General features: G+C 29.2%; 2 protein-coding genes and 1 non-coding gene across 3 annotated transcripts; 2 read left to right on the top strand and 1 right to left on the bottom strand.

Annotated features, from left to right (window-relative positions):
• Positions 1-1,777: 1,777 nt before the first annotated feature.
• LOC114179889 (NAD(P)-binding Rossmann-fold superfamily protein) lies at positions 1,778-7,298 on the top strand. The gene is made up of 14 exons (XM_028066379.2): positions 1,778-2,102; positions 2,248-2,316; positions 2,427-2,540; positions 3,366-3,494; positions 3,783-3,851; positions 3,999-4,151; positions 4,250-4,286; positions 4,838-4,920; positions 5,203-5,277; positions 5,492-5,566; positions 5,775-5,861; positions 5,986-6,101; positions 6,295-6,341; positions 7,033-7,298. The coding sequence occupies exons 1-14, from the start codon at positions 2,013-2,015 to the stop codon at positions 7,167-7,169; spliced, it is 1,281 nt and encodes a 426-aa protein (XP_027922180.1). The 5' UTR covers positions 1,778-2,012; the 3' UTR covers positions 7,170-7,298.
• A 1,336-nt stretch (positions 7,299-8,634) lies between these two features.
• LOC114177295 (Cytidine/deoxycytidylate deaminase family protein) lies at positions 8,635-12,442 on the bottom strand. The gene is made up of 9 exons (XM_028062576.2): positions 12,123-12,442; positions 11,961-12,036; positions 11,807-11,846; positions 11,670-11,728; positions 11,549-11,586; positions 11,305-11,368; positions 10,850-10,903; positions 9,253-9,354; positions 8,635-9,057 (listed from the first exon to the last, which is right to left on the bottom strand). Exons 1-9 carry the CDS (start codon positions 12,287-12,289, stop codon positions 9,001-9,003), a joined length of 657 nt encoding a protein of 218 aa, XP_027918377.1. The 5' UTR covers positions 12,290-12,442; the 3' UTR covers positions 8,635-9,000.
• Positions 12,443-15,761: 3,319 nt separating this feature from the next.
• Positions 15,762-15,842, top strand: TRNAL-AAG (transfer RNA leucine (anticodon AAG)). The gene has a single exon. It is a non-coding gene; the product is annotated as a tRNA-Leu (tRNA).
• The last annotated feature ends 2,844 nt before the right edge of the window (positions 15,843-18,686 follow it).

Here is an 18,686-nt window from a genome sequence, read left to right as displayed (position 1 = left end):
GTTGACTAGATGCTATTTTGTTCCGTTAATTTTTTTAAGTTGTTTTTCCCTGTTATTTTATTATTTTATGTTAATATGAAACGTTTTCGTTTTATGATTAAAAACATATAGCTTTTATTATTGAATGAGTAAAAATAAAATAAAGAGGCAAACAAAACAAAATAATCTAAATAGATATTGAAAAACTGTGAAATCTTCACATAACCGTTTATCATTTGAAGATCTTCTTCGACTCTGATATTTTTATACAAAAAATAAAATAAAATTCAAACTTATAAAAATGGTCCTTTCTTAGATATTCATAGACAAAGTGAACATATAATAATTTTAGATTATATAATATTAACTATTGATATAAATAAAAATGGTAATTTAAAGAGAAAATTTTCATAATTAAAAAAATTATAGTACTTTAACTTAGGTTCCTTCCTTAATTGGATTCCTTTTAATTTAAGTTTGAGTATAAAAAATAATCATTTAGGAATTGAAATATTCATAATCCAGTAGCATATGTATTATTTTTTTTTTCTATTTTAAAAGGATAGTTTTTATAATTTTTTTAAAATCTCACAATATTAATGCATATAATTAAGAGTAATTAATATGTAATATTCGTATTGAAATGATACATACGAAAACACTCTACTTTTTTCAAATATTCTTATCCATTATAAAATATACGAAAAATTAAGAATAATATTATTTAAATTTGCACTAATTTTTTAAAATAATTTATATTAGGCTTAAATCCATTTTTAATCCGTTTTAAATTCTAATTACAAATTTGGTTCTCTAATGTTTCATCTAATTTTTAATTTTTAAAAAAATTGTCATGTGTCACATCCTGGTGTGAAACAACGTGACAAAGTACGGTCACATGTCAATGTCCTTGAAGTATCATTATCTTAATTTCAATTTAATTCTCACATATGTATATTTGTTTCGATTTAGTCTCTACTTTGTTTTAATTTTGTCTGAATATTTTTTTACAAATAGAGAAATATTATCTATCCCTTAAAACCAAATTTATTATTTATATAATTTTTATATTGATATTTGCTACAAAAAAATGACTTACAAAATTAATTACTCATATTTATATTAAAATTTAGTAGTGAAAGTCATAAATAACAAAATATGAGTATAACAATTTCAATAATACTCATAATTTTTATTAAAAATGACGTCATAACATATTACATTTTTGCTTAATTGTTAATCATGTTTTGTTATTCATGACATTTACCACTAAACTTTAATATAAAGATGAGTAATTAATTTTGTAAGTCATTTTTTAATAACAAATATCAATATAACATTTATATAAATAATAAATTTTGTTTTAAGAGAGATACAATACTTATCTGAAAAAAAATTTTGAAAAAAATAGAGTGGGGACTAAATTGAAATAAATAAACATACGTGGGGACTAAATTGAAATAAATAAATTTATGTTATGACTAAATTGAAACAAATAAATATATGTGAAGACTAAATTAAAATTAAGACAATAACACTTTAAATAGACACTCTTGTCATATGACACACCAAGTATATGATATTAGGCAATTTTTTTTTAAATTAAAAAAAATGAAAAAAATTGACACATAATATGTTATAACGATATTAATAATTTTTTTTTAAAATAGATCTAATTGATACATTTTCAAAACGAAATTAAAATTTATTTAAAAGCAGATACCGAATTAAAATTTATTAACGAAATTGAGTAGCAATCCGCTAATTAAACATTAATACACTAACCAAAGCAAGTAACGGCAGGTCAGGGAGACTTGAAGTAACCTATGCTGGTGACCCTAGTAGAGTGATAGGCTTACACACAATAACAGGGAGCCAAACCACCTTTCTCTGACTACAGCACCAACACATTGCTCTAAAACTTCAAATTCAGCGTTTCTGCAAATTCCAAATTTCCAACTATCCACAGAAACGCGCGATCCGCACAAAACTGAATAAAGGCGTTTGAAAAACGCTGTTGATTCGGGAGCGAGATGGAGGTCGAACTCAAACAGTTGAACGCCGATCTTCAATTTCTGAGCCAATCGCTTCCCGATCCATCTCATCATGCTTTGCTCCGCAAGGTTTTTTTCTTCTTTTCAAATCCGAATTTATATTCCGATTCCATCGATTAAGCTGAAGACTCCTCACGAGTGTTAATGTACGTTATTAGATCCAATTATAAACATAACGAGAGTGTGTGGTATTTTTGCTTTTATTTTGTTAAAGATTCAATTGCGTGTTGAGGACCTTGGCAAGCTTGCAGCGGCTGCACCTGTTCATCGCTCCAAAGTTGAGGTAATTGAATTGCCTATTGGTCTGGTACATCACTGTATTTTTTTTTATTTGATGAATTTATAATGTTAAGTTTAATTGAATGGTTTTTCTTCTTATTACATTGTTGCCAGGATATGAGTGCTGAGGTTGTAGATAGCAATCCTTATAGTCGGCTTATGGCACTTCAGAGAATGGGTATTGTGGAGAACTATGAAAGAATACGCGATTTCTCCGTTGCCATAGTTGTCTGTATTAATCTCCTTTATCACTCTTAGTTGCTGTAGTATAAAATTTGTGACACGAGTGTTTTTATTTTTTTTGCTAATGGCATGAATTTGTAAATTTAAAAGACCAAAGTGCGGGTTGAATTACAAGAGCATGAAACATTACTCTTCCCCCTAGACTTGGATTTAATTAAGGAGGTCTTATCGTTAATTCCTCTTAGAATCACCTTTATTTTGGGAGACTACTTAGAATGACATTCTTATTGTTTATTTATGGTCATTTGTTTTGATAAAATGAAGTTAGGAATATATACCGTCTAAGTTCTCAGCAAAGATAATAAGCTTGTTGGAGTATTTTTTTTTTTTATCCATTGCTACAATATTTTTTCAATATGACAATTCATGGTGAATATATTGTTGATAGGGAGGATAACTTAATCTGAATTTTTCTATTGAAATATGTAATTAGAGTTATCTCTATCTTTGGCATTCTTGTTTGAGTATGTTCTGAAGTTATTCCATGTTCTATTTGTACATAAAGGATTGTTATGCGTGACATTTAATTAGACATTCTAGCTAGCTATAATTGGACATAAACTCCTTTAATTCAGATCATACTCACTGAGAAAATTGATTTATGCAAAGTGTTTCTGCGGCCTTGTTGAATTCTTTTATTAGAGGATAAGCCTTTTGGCCATGAACATAGACAATGGTTGAATAATTTTTTAGAGGATAAACCAATAGGTGATCCTGACTATTTTTAACTCTATCGAAAAGATCCTCTTAATTTTTTTCTTGTATTTTGAGTGAAAAAGTTGATTTTGGGTTATTCTTGCACAAACACAGGGGATTGGTGGTGTAGGAAGTGTTGCAGCTGAGATGCTGACTAGATGCGGCATAGGTCGACTTTTGTTGTATGATTATGACAAAGTGGAGCTTGCAAACATGAATAGGTTGTTCTTTCGTCCAGATCAGGTGAGTATCCAATTCTTCATTTTTCTTGTTTTGCAATTATTTATTTTTGAATGTTTATCATTTCTACACATTATGCCGTGAAATTGAAAGGGCTAATAACATGAGTGATTTTTAACATTAATTCACATGGCTGACAAAATGCAAATGTGAAGTTTAATGCTAATAGCTAACTGTAGAATTTTGCACTGAAAAAGCTGTAAATTGAATTATATTTGCCATCATGAAGTTTCTAGAAGTTCCCTGTATCCGTACCATAAATTGTGTGATATAATATTTTTATCTTTCCAGGTTGGTTTGACTAAGACTGATGCAGCTGTACAGACTCTTTCAGACATAAACCCTGATGTTGTACTAGAGGTAAATATTATGTAGTGTTCATAGACTCAGGGATCTTTTCACGTATCTATGTAACTGTTAATATGAATCTTTATAAACATTTTGATGATTGGTAATATGTTAATACTCTTTCCCTGCTGACATTTTTCCCTTTTCCTTTTGATTTAGAGCTATACACTGAATATCACAACCGTCACAGGTTTTGAAACCTTTATGTCAAGTTTGAAAAAAAAATCATTTCGCCCAAATAAAGAAGGGAGCGGCGTGGATCTGGTTTTAAGTTGTGTGGATAATTACGAAGCAAGAATGGCTGTTAACCAGGTATATAAAAAACAATTTCAATTAAAACAAATTACTTTTCTTTTGTTTGGTTTTCCTTGGGAATTCTCATGTCTGACTGGTTTCTGGAAGCACTGCAGGCCTGTAATGAATTGAGTCAAACATGGATGGAGTCAGGTAAGCATAAGGATCTGCAAATCTCCTCTCTTGTTAGGGATAAAATTCTTGTACTTGTTTATGGAAGGAAACTAAATTGCTCTGGATTGACTCCACCTTTGTCAATATTGTGGAGTAGTCATGTGAAAAGAATCGGTGATACTCAGATAGAAATAAACATGGTTTTGATAAATATTGCAAAACATAATTTTCCTTTGCCAATATTTTATGGTGCTAAAAAAGGATACATACCTTCGTATGTATATGTGGCTACTGACTACTTACTGGCATATGTTATATGACATGCCAGCATCTAATGCATTCTATATGCAATATTTTTATTTTGATTTTGCATGTCTGTATGTGTGAAGTATTTTATGGTGCTAAATAAGTGTACATACCTTCGTATGTATATGTGGCTACTGACTATTTACTGGCATATGTTATATGACATGCCAGCATCTAATGCATTATATATGCAATATTTTTATTTTTATTTTGCATGTCCGTATGTATAAAGTATGGATCTTTTTTGGTGTGTGGAAACTCATGAAATATACAAATTTGAACAGGTGTTTCTGAGGATGCTGTTTCTGGCCATATTCAACTACTTATTCCTGGTGAAACTGCCTGTTTTGCTTGTGCACCTCCTCTGGTATGGCCCATTCTTCTACGAGTTTGTGTATGAATCATAATTGATGATGAGTGGCCTCAAGGAATTAAACTTAATTACTTCTGGTGCTATGCATGATTTCTGAAGCTCATCCATATGACATAGACCACTTGAGCTATTTAATCACTAGATATAAAAAACTTTGGATGAATGACTTTGTAGATAATCTATTGATGTGTGTAACTTCATCCACCTTGCAGTAAATGTGAGTTTTTTATGCAGTATGTACAACATGTGAAGCATACATTTACGTTTTCCTTTTAGGTTGTTGCATCTGGGGTAGATGAACGCACACTCAAGCGCGAAGGGGTCTGTGCCGCATCATTACCCACCACTATGGTAAACTATGATTCTCTATATCTTACATTGGCGGCTTCTCTTCTTCGTAGTTTTAAATTCAAATACTGTGATGTTATGTCTTTTTAAATTTTCAATAGACATGACATTTTCAACTGATTTAGGGGCTTATTTATTTGTGTTCATTGTTTAGAATGTGCAGCACACTTTTAGTTTATTGTTATCTAACATTACAAAATCTTATTTGATTTCCTAGGGGGTTGTTGCTGGCCTTCTAGTCCAAAACACACTAAAATTATTGTTAGGCTTTGGACAAGTCTCTCCATATTTGGTAAGGGCTGGATTGATGTTTTCTTTATTCTTCTTCCTGAGTTGTTACAAATGGTTCCTTTATTCTGAAAAACAAATTAACAAAGTAACAAACTAAGTTTGTTCTTCAGAGGAATCTGGTGAGGCTACTTCAATGAAAGACAGTCTCTGTTTTTGTTAAATACATTAACTGTATGCTGGTATGCTCACAGTGGTTTGTTTATCTTTAGGGATATAATTCTCTTAAGGATTTTTTTCCAACTATGCAAATGAGGCCAAACCCTCAATGTTCAAATGTTGCTTGCCTGAAAAGACAGGTCAGTTTATGTTTTGAAATTTTGAAAATCATTGCATGGAAGTGTTTCCAATCATGTCCTATTTGATCTCGTCAATAAATTCATCGCTCCTTCTAAATACGAAACTGCTATACATATTATGCAGGAAGAATACATGCTTGCAAAACCAGCAAGAGATGCTGCAGCCAAAGCAAAAATGGAAGCTGAAGTACTATCAATTGAGGAAGTGCCACTTCACGACGATAATGAATGGAATATAAGGTGTTTAATGACTCTGTTCTTGTTCATTTGTGTGTGTTTAAGAGAAGATACGAAACACAGTTATCAGTTGGCATAGATTTAATCCCTGATATCGCTATCATTTATGCAAAGTACCCCATAGTATCAAACGTTATTCCCTCTATCGAAATTTTAGCCTTTACATTTAGTGATGTTCTTTTGCATTAATTTCCAGTGTTGTTAATGATGTTGAGCTGGACGGTCCGGATACCAGAAGTTCAGGTAATATTAATTTATATTTTTTGAAAGTTTAAATTCATAATCATTAGCTCAGAATTTATCCTTCCTTACATGTGAATTAAAGTGCTGCATGATTTTCTATGTGGTTGTTATCACTGCTAGATAATTCAGGAAGTAAAAAATGTTGGCACTAAAATTTGCATGGCCCCATTTCTTGTGTATGTGATCAGCTTATATAATTCTGTAAGTGTTTTTATAGTAACAATGAAATAAAGTAAGAATGAATAAAAATTCTCTAAAATTTATATTATGCATCTTAACATTTTCAGATGTTAAATGAAGAAACTTTTAAGATAATGTTGAAGTACATAGATTGAAATCTTGGGAAAGGATGATTCACTTAATTTGTGCAACTCATTTTTATTTTTTAGAGCTCACTGAAACTGGGCCAAAGATGCATTGGTTGGTTTCCTAGTTTGTGGGAACACGGGTGAAATTCAGCTCCTTCCTGTAAATGTTTTCACATAAAATGTTGCTTTCTCTGGTGCACCATTACTGCTAAAGCAAAATTTTTTATCCCTTATGACATTTTGGTTCGTCGAAAGGGTAAATTGCTATTCTCAATGTTAGTAGGGAATGCGTTTACATTTCGATCTGATGAAGGGTTCAAGATCTGTTTTTGTTTTCGGTGCTCATTTTCAATTAATATTTATATACCTTTTCTCAATTTCAGATGTTCTGCCGGAAGGTCTCACGCATGAACTTCCTAGTGCAGACGAGTTTCACAAGGCAATTTCTGACGCGCCAGTGGCTGACAACGACGACCTTGAAGATCTTCGTAGGCAACTTGAAGCCATTAATTCTGCATAGTGTCAATATTTGTCTTTTTTAAAGTAAAAAACTTCTGAATTTAATTGTTCAATTAAGCCAGTTTAACTTAGCATCACTGTGTTTGAAAATTGAGAAAAACTAATTTTAAATTATTGACTTTTTTGACAATCTATTCTGCACTTTTAATTAAACATGTGTTGTTTATTAAAAATATAAAAATGTTTTTTAATCAAAACTAACGGCTTCAAAATTTGTTTTAGTTTCGGAAAGTGATTCTTAAATATATCGAAGCGTATGAGTTGCTTAGTTCATTACACTTTCCATCCCTAATCAGCTTATTGAGTTAAAAATCATCTGATTTTCTAACATGGTATAAAAATAAGGACTTGCGGAAGCTTTGTTAACATACAAAGATATTATTCTTAACAAATACGAAGATTTGACTTTCTAGATTTGAGTTTTTTATGAACTTCACCGGTATAGCTCTACGACGAATTTGCTATTCGGAATTCATTTTTATCACAAGCGTGAATCGCTCTTTTCTCCTTTCATCTTGTATTGTTCTGGCTTGCCGCAATATCTGCATTGGAATGATGTTTAAGAGAGCCAAATTTGAATATCATCGTGGGGGAAATATGAATATTGGGTGGGTCCTCGATGGCCTTATTCCGGATTAAGGCAAGACCCTTGGGCATATGGATCGGTTAATTTGTATTATACTTACACAAGTCATGTTGAGATTATTACAGAATATATGCATATGGCTATTATCTATTAAGACATGTCGAAATGAATTAGGATCCGTGAATCAATTTAATTCATCACATATTTAAGTTGGGTCAGGTTAAGAGATTTTGTTTTTTATTCTGAATGAAAACTGGTTGAGTTTACTTAATCCACAAGTTATGAGTTCAAGTTAGATTAGACTCGCTTAATCCGCAATTCATTTAATTTTTAAAAATCTATTTTTTATCTTTGAACCTAATTTGATTATATTTATATGCATTTCTTTATAAATTTGAGATCCTCCAAATTTTAATATATATAAAAAAACAAAATTATCTTCAACTTGCAAATTTAAATATTTGAAAATGATAAAAAAATATTTTTATTTTTAAATGGGTTAAATCTACGATGAATTGAATTGAAATGTAAAATTTCTAATTAAACATAAAGTAAATCAATTTGAACTCACTTATTTTTAACTTAAATCATAATAAATCAACCTAATTGTGCCAAATTAACTCACCTTCAAACCCCTAATTCTAGTAGATGTTCTAATTTTCCTCATTGCTTATTTTGAATGATACAATTGATAAACACCTTTTTTAGAAATAGAATTAAAAGGAAAGAGTCACCAAAAATAATAAAAACACGAATAATCATATTTTGACTCATTTTTTTTATCTATTTTTAACCTATTACTTTAATCACCTTTTAATTATATATTTTAATTCTTTTTAATAATGTGATGTGTTAATGTAAAAATGATTGGAGTAATAGATTAAAGATAAAAAAAAATAATTAAAATATAATTATCTAAAAACACGGATATCATCAACGTTTTGTATTTCCCGCACAAGGTACATAGACATACTAAAAAACAACCTTCACATCCTTTGAGTACATTTTACAATATCCTACACACAAGACCTAAATAACAACTACTTCTACAACTAAGAAACTGACTTTTATGCATGTTAAACAAGCTCACGTTCCGACTCTTTACAGTCTACAGTAAAGTGGAGGAGTGATTTCTGCTGATTTGGTCAGAGCCTTCCAACTCTTCTTTCCGTTCCTTTCTCTTGAAATGTGTAAGAGAGGTGTTGTATCATATTTCAAAGTAAAAATTAAAGTCAAACTTCAAAATCTAGTTCTCCTCAAACTTCAGATGAATTCCATTCATCAGTGGTTGATGTTTCCTGACCTGCATGATAAGGAAATTCTTCACACCAATATTATAATCCATATCTTCTTCAGAATGCCTAGAGATATTAAAAACAAATATAAGGAACTAACAGCTACAGAAGCTAATTATACTGAATCAGAATCAGTGGGTACCCTCAAGCCTATTGAACTGCAACGATAATTTATTTACAACAAAAGTGTACGAAAATGTTACCTTTACACCAGCTAATGAAAGTAGTTTGTGAGAGGCTATATATGCCATAGCTGAATTTTCTAATCTCTTCTCCACAAAATAAATTACTTCAGAAACTCCTGACTGCAAGAAATAATTTAACAGATAATTTAAAGATTGGGTAGTAAGATAAAGATATGTTCGACAAGTGTACTGTTACCGATCATAAATTATTGTAATTTTCATCAACTTAACGCCAAAAAGCAGTTGTTATTCACATTATACAAACTAAGTTTTACCCCTCAGGGAAGCCTAACATAATGACAGAATGTAGCAGTTGTAAATGACACCTGATTCAACACACATAAATGAGGCGATTTATTTTAGAATTTTGACTTGTGATTAACTTATCTCACACAAACTACTTGTAACATCAGAGTTATCTCTTACTTAGTAGATCAATATAATATCTTCGATACACATTATCACACCAATGCTAATATTGAAATGATAGTAAGTGATCTAACAAGGTTTGTAATCACTAGGATAAACTTTAATGTTATAATTATATTTGGCAAAACTAATTTAAAGCTTTTGAAGGTAAAAGAAAAACTGACTAGTTGTTGAAAGTTGGTAATGTTTTAACTAGCTTATTAAAACGTAAGTGTAAGTGTTTGATAAATATAAAATGACAAAAATAAGCATGCCAGTACGATGTTGTATATAACTTTTAATTTCATTGATAAAAATGTATTTCGGAGTTTTTATAATTTTAGTCTTTAATTAATTTAGAATTTTTTGTAATCTTATTTATAATCAAATTCAAAATAAAAAAATATCATACCTTTTAGTAGATATCATATTTTCATTATTTCAATTAATGTAATAGTTAAAAACAGAGGAATATAAAAAGTCATCATTTATCAATAATATTAATATTTTGAAGTCTAGTATCAATATAATAAAACATATAGTGTATATAGTATAATGGTCAAAATAAATAGTATAAAAGAAATTACAAAATTAATTATTATCAATATCTTATGCGATAGAGGAAAAAATCTTAAGTAAAAAAAGAATAAATAAACCTTACTTTATGAGTGGAAGAGAAAAATTTAAATGTAAAAAACCTTACCTTATGTAAAAATAATAAAAGGAAGACTGAATGATAATTTAAAAAAATAAAAGTAATAATAATTATAAAAAACAATAAGTGTTTTAAAAAAACACTACAACCTAGTAAAAATATTGTGTTTACCCACCCAACACTTTTAATAAAGTTTTGAAAATAAAAAAGACTTTTCAGCTAGCAAGCAAGTTTAAGTTAGCTCAAACATGTTACAGATATCCTATCCTAGAATTTGAGTTAGCATTAAACTCAACTCCGCAAAACCATGAAAATGTATAGCACTTCTATATTTTAATTCAAGGAAAATAATTTTTAATAAAATTTAATTGTTAAAATATCATTATCCTTAATTTAATTACATTTTTAATCGATATAAGAACTCCGACATATTTTCTTATAAGAACAAGAAAGGTAATGCACTACTCTCGTAAATGCTTAATGATTTGAAAGAAAAAAAAGAAGACAGTTCATCAAAACATATTATAGGCCAAGCAGCACAAGGTTACCAACCTGGATTATGATCTTAGCACATTCATTGCAGGGAAACATGGTCACATATAGCCGCTGCAACGATTAGACAAGAGAAGAAGTGATAAGCGGAACCTCTTTGTATCAGGTGATTAAATAAATAGTTTGTTTACAACTCATGGGTTCTGTAAGCAATCCTGAGTATATATTAGTTAAGATATTTAAAAAAGAAAGTTTTCGCTGAAATTTACATTCTGAATGAATTGGAAACCACAATAAAAATACATTAATGAAGACTTTCTGTTTTGTTAGCATTTGTCACAACTTACAAATAATCATTAAAAAATTTCTTTTATATGATAACTGGTAAGGGTAGTGACATACTCAGTGTCATACATAGTCAAGTTTCCAAAGGAAAATTATAAATGAAGCACAAGTGAATATTCCCTTTAAGACATTGAAATGATATGTTAACTAGAGAGTGCAGCGAAACTCACTTGTCCCGCAGCAGAAGCATGATTTGTGTTAAGAATAGCATTTACCTCTGCATGACAAACATAACTAAAGCAGACACAAAAAGCATAATTAACACGATCACGTTTAATAAAATAACCCAATTACTTAAACAAGAACATTATCAAGCCACACAGAAGATTCAATGCATAATAAAATCCATCTCATCAAAACAAAACTACCATTAAAATTTCAGCGAGAGTGCATAAATCAACGCAGCACACTTACGGGTACTTAGTCTCCAAAGGATTCCCAGACCTGGATTTCTGAAACACGGAGATTTCTGACTGAGAATGTTTAAACAATACTGAAATAAAAACAACACAAATAGTTCTCTTAGAATACCAACCTTTGCCCAGGGTAGCTTGTCATCAGAACAACCCCTTGGAAACCCATTATAACCAATTCCTGACAGAAGAAGAATCAAAGTAAAAATCCATGTTTCACATAAGAAAGCGATTGGATATAAGAACCTAATCAACTTACCAAGAATTATACCATCTTGACTCACCAAACAAGCACCAACCTGCAACATTAACAACCCCAAATACACAAGGTTATGATTTAAACCAATTCAAGCAAATCCAAAATCCCAAAATCCAAATTCAAGTGTATTTACAAAAATTGAAATAAACATGACCTGCCTGTTAGGGTCTTTGGACCTCTCAGCTGACAAAAATGCAATTGCCATAAAATAATCATCCCAGGATAAATATCTGTAAAATTATAAAAATTAAATAAATAAAGACAAAAAAAAAACATTCAATCCATCCATTTTTGGTCACAGATAACTCAAACTTACCCTTTCCTTTTGGAAGGGTCGAAAGGGTCCTGAGGAGAGGAAACGGTGCCGTTTTGGGACGATTTCACGCGCGCTTGAGAGCGGCAGAAGAAGCGGAAAGCAACTGCAGATGTCATAGCACCGATCACAGTTGCCGTGAAAACTAAAGTAACCTCGCGATAGTTCATAGATTCAGAAATATGAAAACCAAAGCGAATTGGATTTGAGAGAAGATGCAGTTTTGGGTGAAGATGTGAAAAATAAAAATTGTATGAACTACAGAATAAATAAATCAACACAAGACTTGGAACTTGGAAGCGGGAAAGAGCGCGGGAAATTTTCTTAGGGAATGTGTTTCACACTAATTTAGTTAAACTTTATAGGATAGAAAAAATGAATTTAAATTGACTTAGTATTATTATATCTTCTTCTTTTTCTTAAGAGTGGAAAGAGGGAGTAGAAAAAGAAAATTATTGTTTTGATTAAAAAACAAAATATTTATAAGTATTTAATTAATATGATAGAAATGTTCTTATTTAAAAGTAAAATATAATTAAATTTTAAAATTATTTAAATAGTTATCATTAACTTCAAGCTCAAAGTATGTCTTAATATAAATAGAATATTCACTTATCAATTTTTAAACATGTTAGTCAAAATCAAATTGTTAAAATCGTGAAAGTTATTGAAAATTATGTTTTTAAGCATTGTTAGTCGGTCAGAGCCTTCTATTTTTTTAAATATGTTTTTGTCCCTTAACTAATTTTTAATGAAAATTAAAATTAGTTTATCTTCGAAATTTTAATTCAATTTAGTTACTCAATGTTATAACTATGTGGATTTATTTATTTTAATTAAATTTGTTTTATTTGACGTTTCATGTGTGTTTCATGATCATTTCTTAGCTAACATTGAAACAAAATTGTGTTAAATAGTATAAACAATTCAAATATTATCATGAAATGCATTTGAAACATTCAATCAACTTAATAAAATTTGATTGAAATGACTTAATCCACACAATTCTAAAATTGAAAAAATAAATTGAATCAAAATTTTGAAAAAAGACTAATTATCATTTTTACTAAAAACTTAAGAACAAAAACATATTAACTTTTTTTTTCTTGTACAGTGAAACTCATTATATTTTTTTAAACATCTTTCATTATTATCTTTAAAAAAAACACATACTTTTTTAAAATATTCGGTAAAAATTAAATTATCTTTTTTAGAATTATGACTTGTTCCACCAAAATTGGTGATTCTTTTATTATTGGACTCCTTTTGACCACACTTTTGAAGCAACCCTTCCATTTTTCATGAACTTTCCCTGTCAAGGTAAATATTATCAGGAATAAGTTTTTCCAATAAAATTTTTTTTTTTTTTTTTTACTTTTCTTATCAACTATTATCACGCATCATCAATCAATAAAAATACATCAAGATTTATCTGCATGATGAATCGTTCACCCTTTTTATTTAGGATTTTATTTTTACGAATAAGTTAATACCTCGTTCTATTAGAGCATTTCTAACATATCAATTTTAATATTTTTTTAAAATTTAATTACAATAGCTTATACGAAATTTTCATTCAGGTAAATTAATATACTATGAAGCGATTATTAAGAACTTAAGTAAGACGTTGAGTTTTAAAAATAAAACTTAAAATGTGGGTTTTAAATTTCTTTAAGGTGCGAAAAAGAAAATTATCATCGAATTTAATTTCACCGACCAAGACGCTAGAATAGAGACATGCCCACTTAATTTATTGTGGCTCACTCTACTCTATTTTTCTGAAAGATTCATGTATAGTTACAAGAAACACAATTCATTCACCTATTAACAAAAACAATGATGGGAGGTATCCCACAACGTGTGTTTTGTCCTTTTATAAATTTATAAAAGAAAAACGTAAATTTGAAAAAGAAAACACATAACATCAATACACAGATATTTAAAAACTACAATAAGATAAATAAATGACTTATTATACCTAGTAATAATGTCCTTTTAAGTCTTTACAACATTTACTAAGTGTCTTTTAACACTACTTTTCTTAGCATCTCAAAGATATTTTTTTGGAATCTGGTATCAATGTGGTATCAATTTAGTGACAAAGTTAAGAATCAAGCAATACAAGTCTCGATCATCCTAATATCATCATCAAATCTATTAGTGTTATTTTTTAAGATTTAAATAAATTTAGTAACAAAGTTTATAAAGGATAGAGTGATCTTGGTCTTTATAATATTATCATTAAATTTACTATTATTTGAAGTTTTTTTTTTTTTCTAAAATCGAACTAAGGTTGATTGGTTTGATTATTAAGAAGGGTGTAATTATTAATAGTTTAAAAAAGTTAGAACTAAGGGTTGGTAGGTTTGATGATCAAGAAAGATGTAATTATTTGTTGGAAGTCTCGCATTGACTAGAGATAAGACCAATTCACAATATATAAGTGGGTGCAATCCTTATTTTACAAGCTGATTTTATGGGGGTTGAGTTAGGCTTAAACTCTACTTTTAACATGGTATCAGAGTCAGGTTAGAGTCTATCCTAGCGAACTTTCTTGGATATTATGTTTCATCCGATATCGGACCGTTAACGGACCATCCAGTTTTAGAAATTTTTAGAAAGTAAACGATCTGATGAAATGCATCGAAGAGATGCAAATGATGCAATGTCCGAAAAGCAATTGAACATGTGAGCATAGACTATAGAGTATGGAGAATGATGGGAAGATATAATTGAATGAAGTTTTGAAGTGTGAAAAGTAGAAAGTGTTTAATGATAGAGGCAATAGGAGAAGGAAATATTAATTTGGGAAAGTTATAGATGAATGATGATGCATGTGAAAAAGTTAGAGAGGTTTGAAAGTTGGATGTGGCTTCTTCTTCTCTTCATCTAACTCCATTATCAACTTTTGAGGCTAAACCCCATAAGCACCATTTGAGGGAGTGATGGAAGCCACTTTAGCACAATCATTCATTTATCATGGCCTCCAACTAAGCCTTCTCTAACATATTCTTCTTTGGGACCCCTTTTTTCTTCAACCACCCCTCTGCCAGTTGTACCATAACATAACATAACACTCTCCTCTTATTTTTGGTTTCAACTTTTCACAAGAAAACACACTTCCCATTATCATCATCACTCTTCTTTTTGTTTCTTTCTATCAAACTTTCCTATTCCCTTCTCTGCTTCCTAACAAATAACACTTCATCATCAATATCAAACATTTACTGTCCATGTAAAAATTCTCTTTATTATTTCCTAACATCTTACCATATCTGATTTTGGTTACCCTTATTATTTAATTATCTTTTTTATTTTTTTATGTATAATATAGCTGTACACGTATGTAGCAACCCTTTGATCGTATACGTGTAGATTCATTTGACAAAATTCTACACAAAAAACTAAGGTTGTATATAATCAAAAGTTTATGATTTAATCAATAAAAATCAAGTTCTGTGTAACATTATATCGAGGTGATTAAAGTTTTTGTATGTAGAGTATGAATTGCTAGTATAATATCTTTTAAATTTAGTATCCAATAAAATATAATTATTTAGACGCATCAAATTAATCATTAAGTTATGTTTTAAATTATGTTCAGAAGCTTGATAATATTATATTAAGTAAATTTATCATCAAGTTGAGATGGCCGAGTTGGTCTAAGGCGCCAGATTAAGGTTCTGGTCCGAAAGGGCGTGGGTTCAAATCCCACTCTCAACAATTTGTTATTTTTTTCATTTTTCTTTTATTTTTTAATTATATATTTCGTTTTTTTCATTTTTCTTTTATTTTTTAATTATATATTTCGTTTTTTTCATTTTTCTTTTATTTTTTAATTATATATTTCGTTTTTTTCATTTTTCTTTTATTTTTTAATTATATATTTCGTTTTTTTCATTTTTCTTTTATTTTTTAATTATATATTTCGTTTTTTTCATTTTTCTTTTATTTTTTAATTATATATTTCGTTTTTTTCATTTTTCTTTTATTTTTTATTTATATATAGTTCTTTTAATCATTCGTTTAACATTATCTTTGATGGTCTTAAAATTAATCAAATTTTTTTTTAGTCATTCTAGAAAATGCATTTTTTTCATTCCTAAAGAATTTGATATTTTTATTTTCTTTCATCATGTTGATTTTAACAAACATAAATAGTATTCGTGTTAAGGATTTAAAAAAAATTAGTGAAGGTGTCTAAAACCAAAACTGTTTGCGGATGTTAATTGAGGTATTTCATAGACCTTCTGTTAAACACATTCGTACTCCTGTAATAAAAGAAAGAAAAAACAATTTTATACTCTTGAAAAATAATATACTTTTTATTTTTGAGAAATGAAAACCGTAAATTATATAAAAAAAAAAAATTAGAGTCGATAGTAGTTTAAAAATATTGAGACTCAATTAATTTAATATTAAACATTTGAGTATAAATAAAATTGTTATAAATGAGTTCATTATTTTAAAATATATTATTTTTTTATAAACCAATTTTTTAAACTTCGTTGACTTCTCTTTAGGATTTCTTGTCTTATATTTGCCTAATTGAATATCTAATACCGTAGAGTATGAAGGTATTTTGTACTCTAATAATTATTCACACTCAAGTAGAGTATAATAGCTTATGTGGTGAGAGTAGTAAGAGGTCTTTGCTACTAGACTTGTTTGGTCCTAGGCGCAAAGGGGATTTACCTTGTGTGTGGTTGGGTGATAATCCCTTAAGGCTGGGCTCTCCAAAGTTTAGAAATCACCATAGATGCACACCACTAGTGAGTCTAATATCAAATGCATGTATCCAAATAATTGAGTTTAGCGTCAACGACTTTGTGTGCATATATCCTTGTATATCCATTATACTTATGGTTGTGTGCACTTAACATGATTTAATTATTCTAGAATTTTCCTTTATTATCATTAGCTTACTCTTTTGTGTGCTTTGTGTTTTCTTGCGTTGTTTGTCTCTTTCTTTTGCAATGATCACCTATTCGGTGGGAGTAGATGAAGTTGCAGGTTTAAAGGTACCTCTGGAGGATGAGGAGTCATAAGTTGTAATGGTGGAAGGTCTAGTAGTGGTTAGTTTTTTGTATAAAATTTGTTGGTTTAGTTTGAATGTATAAATGATATATTTTTATAGTTATATCTTTTGTAATGTATATTTTATACCCTAGATTACCTTTTTGTAATACTATGATGAAATATTTTATTTTCTTAGTTTTAAGCTACTAAAATGGGATGTTACAAAAACAATATTTATTTTTGAGATATAAAAATACTTTTCCCATTAGTAAAAAAGAAAAATTGAGATATAAAATAAGTTTTTTAGATATAAAAATCTTGTCTCAGACATCGGCCTAAGATGGATTGACTCCGTCTTTGACTCAAGCTCAAAATATCGTTTTTAATAATTGGTTAAAATATTTTAGTGGGTCAAACTCACCTTGACCCTGACCCTAACCCACTTGAGAGGGGACTTATGAAGATGAGACATTTTTTTGACCCTCTTATTTGGGGACCCCTTAAATGGGACTTAACAATGAGTGTGCAAGGACTGACCTAATGGACCATTGACTAAATTGACATCTCTAAATATCATATATAACTTTTTTAATAAACTTGCGATAACCTTTAACACCACCTTAATGTTTATGACTAAATTTCACAAAACTTATTTGCGAATTCAAGTTTTTTTACACACCTCTCAAGTTCAACTCTTTTGAACTTACCATTTGCTTGCTAATATGATAATTGGTAATTTGTAATAGTTTAAAGGCTTAATTACTCGGAACATACCCAGTTTGGTTACAAAATTTCAAAATGGTACCCACTTTTAAGTTTGTCTCAATTTAGTACCCAAATTTGTAATGTGCATCATTGTAGTACACTCCGTTAAGTTTTCGCAAACGCCGTTAAGTACCTTGCCACGTGTCAACCTCTGGTTTTTTAATTAAAAAAATTACCATGTGTCACATCCTTGATGTGACACGTGGCATTGTCAGTGACACGTGGCAAGATATCGCCACATGGCAAGGTACCTACCAAGTGTCATTGTCTTGATTTCAATTTAATCTCCACATGTGTCTATTTGTTTCAATTTAGTACCCATATATGTTTATTTGTTTCAATTTAGCCCCTGCTCTATTTGTTTGAATTTTGTTCAAATATATATTTTTTTAAAATACAAAAATATTGTATCTCTTTTAAGACAAAATTTATTATTTATATAAATGTTATATTGATATTTGTTACTAAAAATGACTTATAAAATTAAGTATTGAAATTTATATTAAAGTTAATGGTAAAATTCATAAATAACAGATATTACTAAATTTAACTTGAGTATTTTACTAAATTTATATTAAGTATTTTACTATTAACTTTAATATAAATTTCAATACTTAATTTTATAAGTCATTTTTAATAACAAATATAAATATAACATTTATATAAATAATAAATTTGGTCTTAAGAGAGACACAATATTTCTCTATTTTGTAAAAGAATATTTGGACGAAATTGAAACAAATAGAGCGAGGACTAAATTGAAACAAATAAACAAATATGGGT

This window comes from Vigna unguiculata, chromosome 3 (genome assembly GCF_037176805.1).
Source record: "Vigna unguiculata cultivar grain cowpea cultivar isolate G323 ecotype 2 chromosome 3, ASM3717680v1, whole genome shotgun sequence".
In the NCBI taxonomy this organism is placed as follows: Eukaryota; Viridiplantae; Streptophyta; class Magnoliopsida; order Fabales; family Fabaceae; genus Vigna; species Vigna unguiculata.
Note: the sequence above shows the minus strand (reverse complement) of the source record. Positions and strands in the feature narration are given on the sequence as shown.

Bases quoted from the DNA above. Each gene is read 5' to 3' on its own strand.
- LOC114179889 (XM_028066379.2), top strand. From the start codon at position 2,013: ATGGAGGTCGAACTCAAACAGTTGAACGCCGATCTTCAATTTCTGAGC. The intron at 5,278-5,491 runs GTAAACTATGAT...TTGATTTCCTAG, and splicing joins CATCATTACCCACCACTATG to GGGGTTGTTGCTGGCCTTCT. The intron at 5,567-5,774 runs GTAAGGGCTGGA...GTTTATCTTTAG, and splicing joins GACAAGTCTCTCCATATTTG to GGATATAATTCTCTTAAGGA.
- LOC114177295 (XM_028062576.2), bottom strand. From the start codon at position 12,289: ATGAACTATCGCGAGGTTACTTTAGTTTTCACGGCAACTGTGATCGGT. The intron at 10,904-11,304 runs GTGAGTTTCGCT...TAATCGTTGCAG, and splicing joins ATGCTTCTGCTGCGGGACAA to CGGCTATATGTGACCATGTT. The intron at 9,058-9,252 runs GTAACATTTTCG...CTTATCATGCAG, and splicing joins TTTCATTAGCTGGTGTAAAG to GTCAGGAAACATCAACCACT.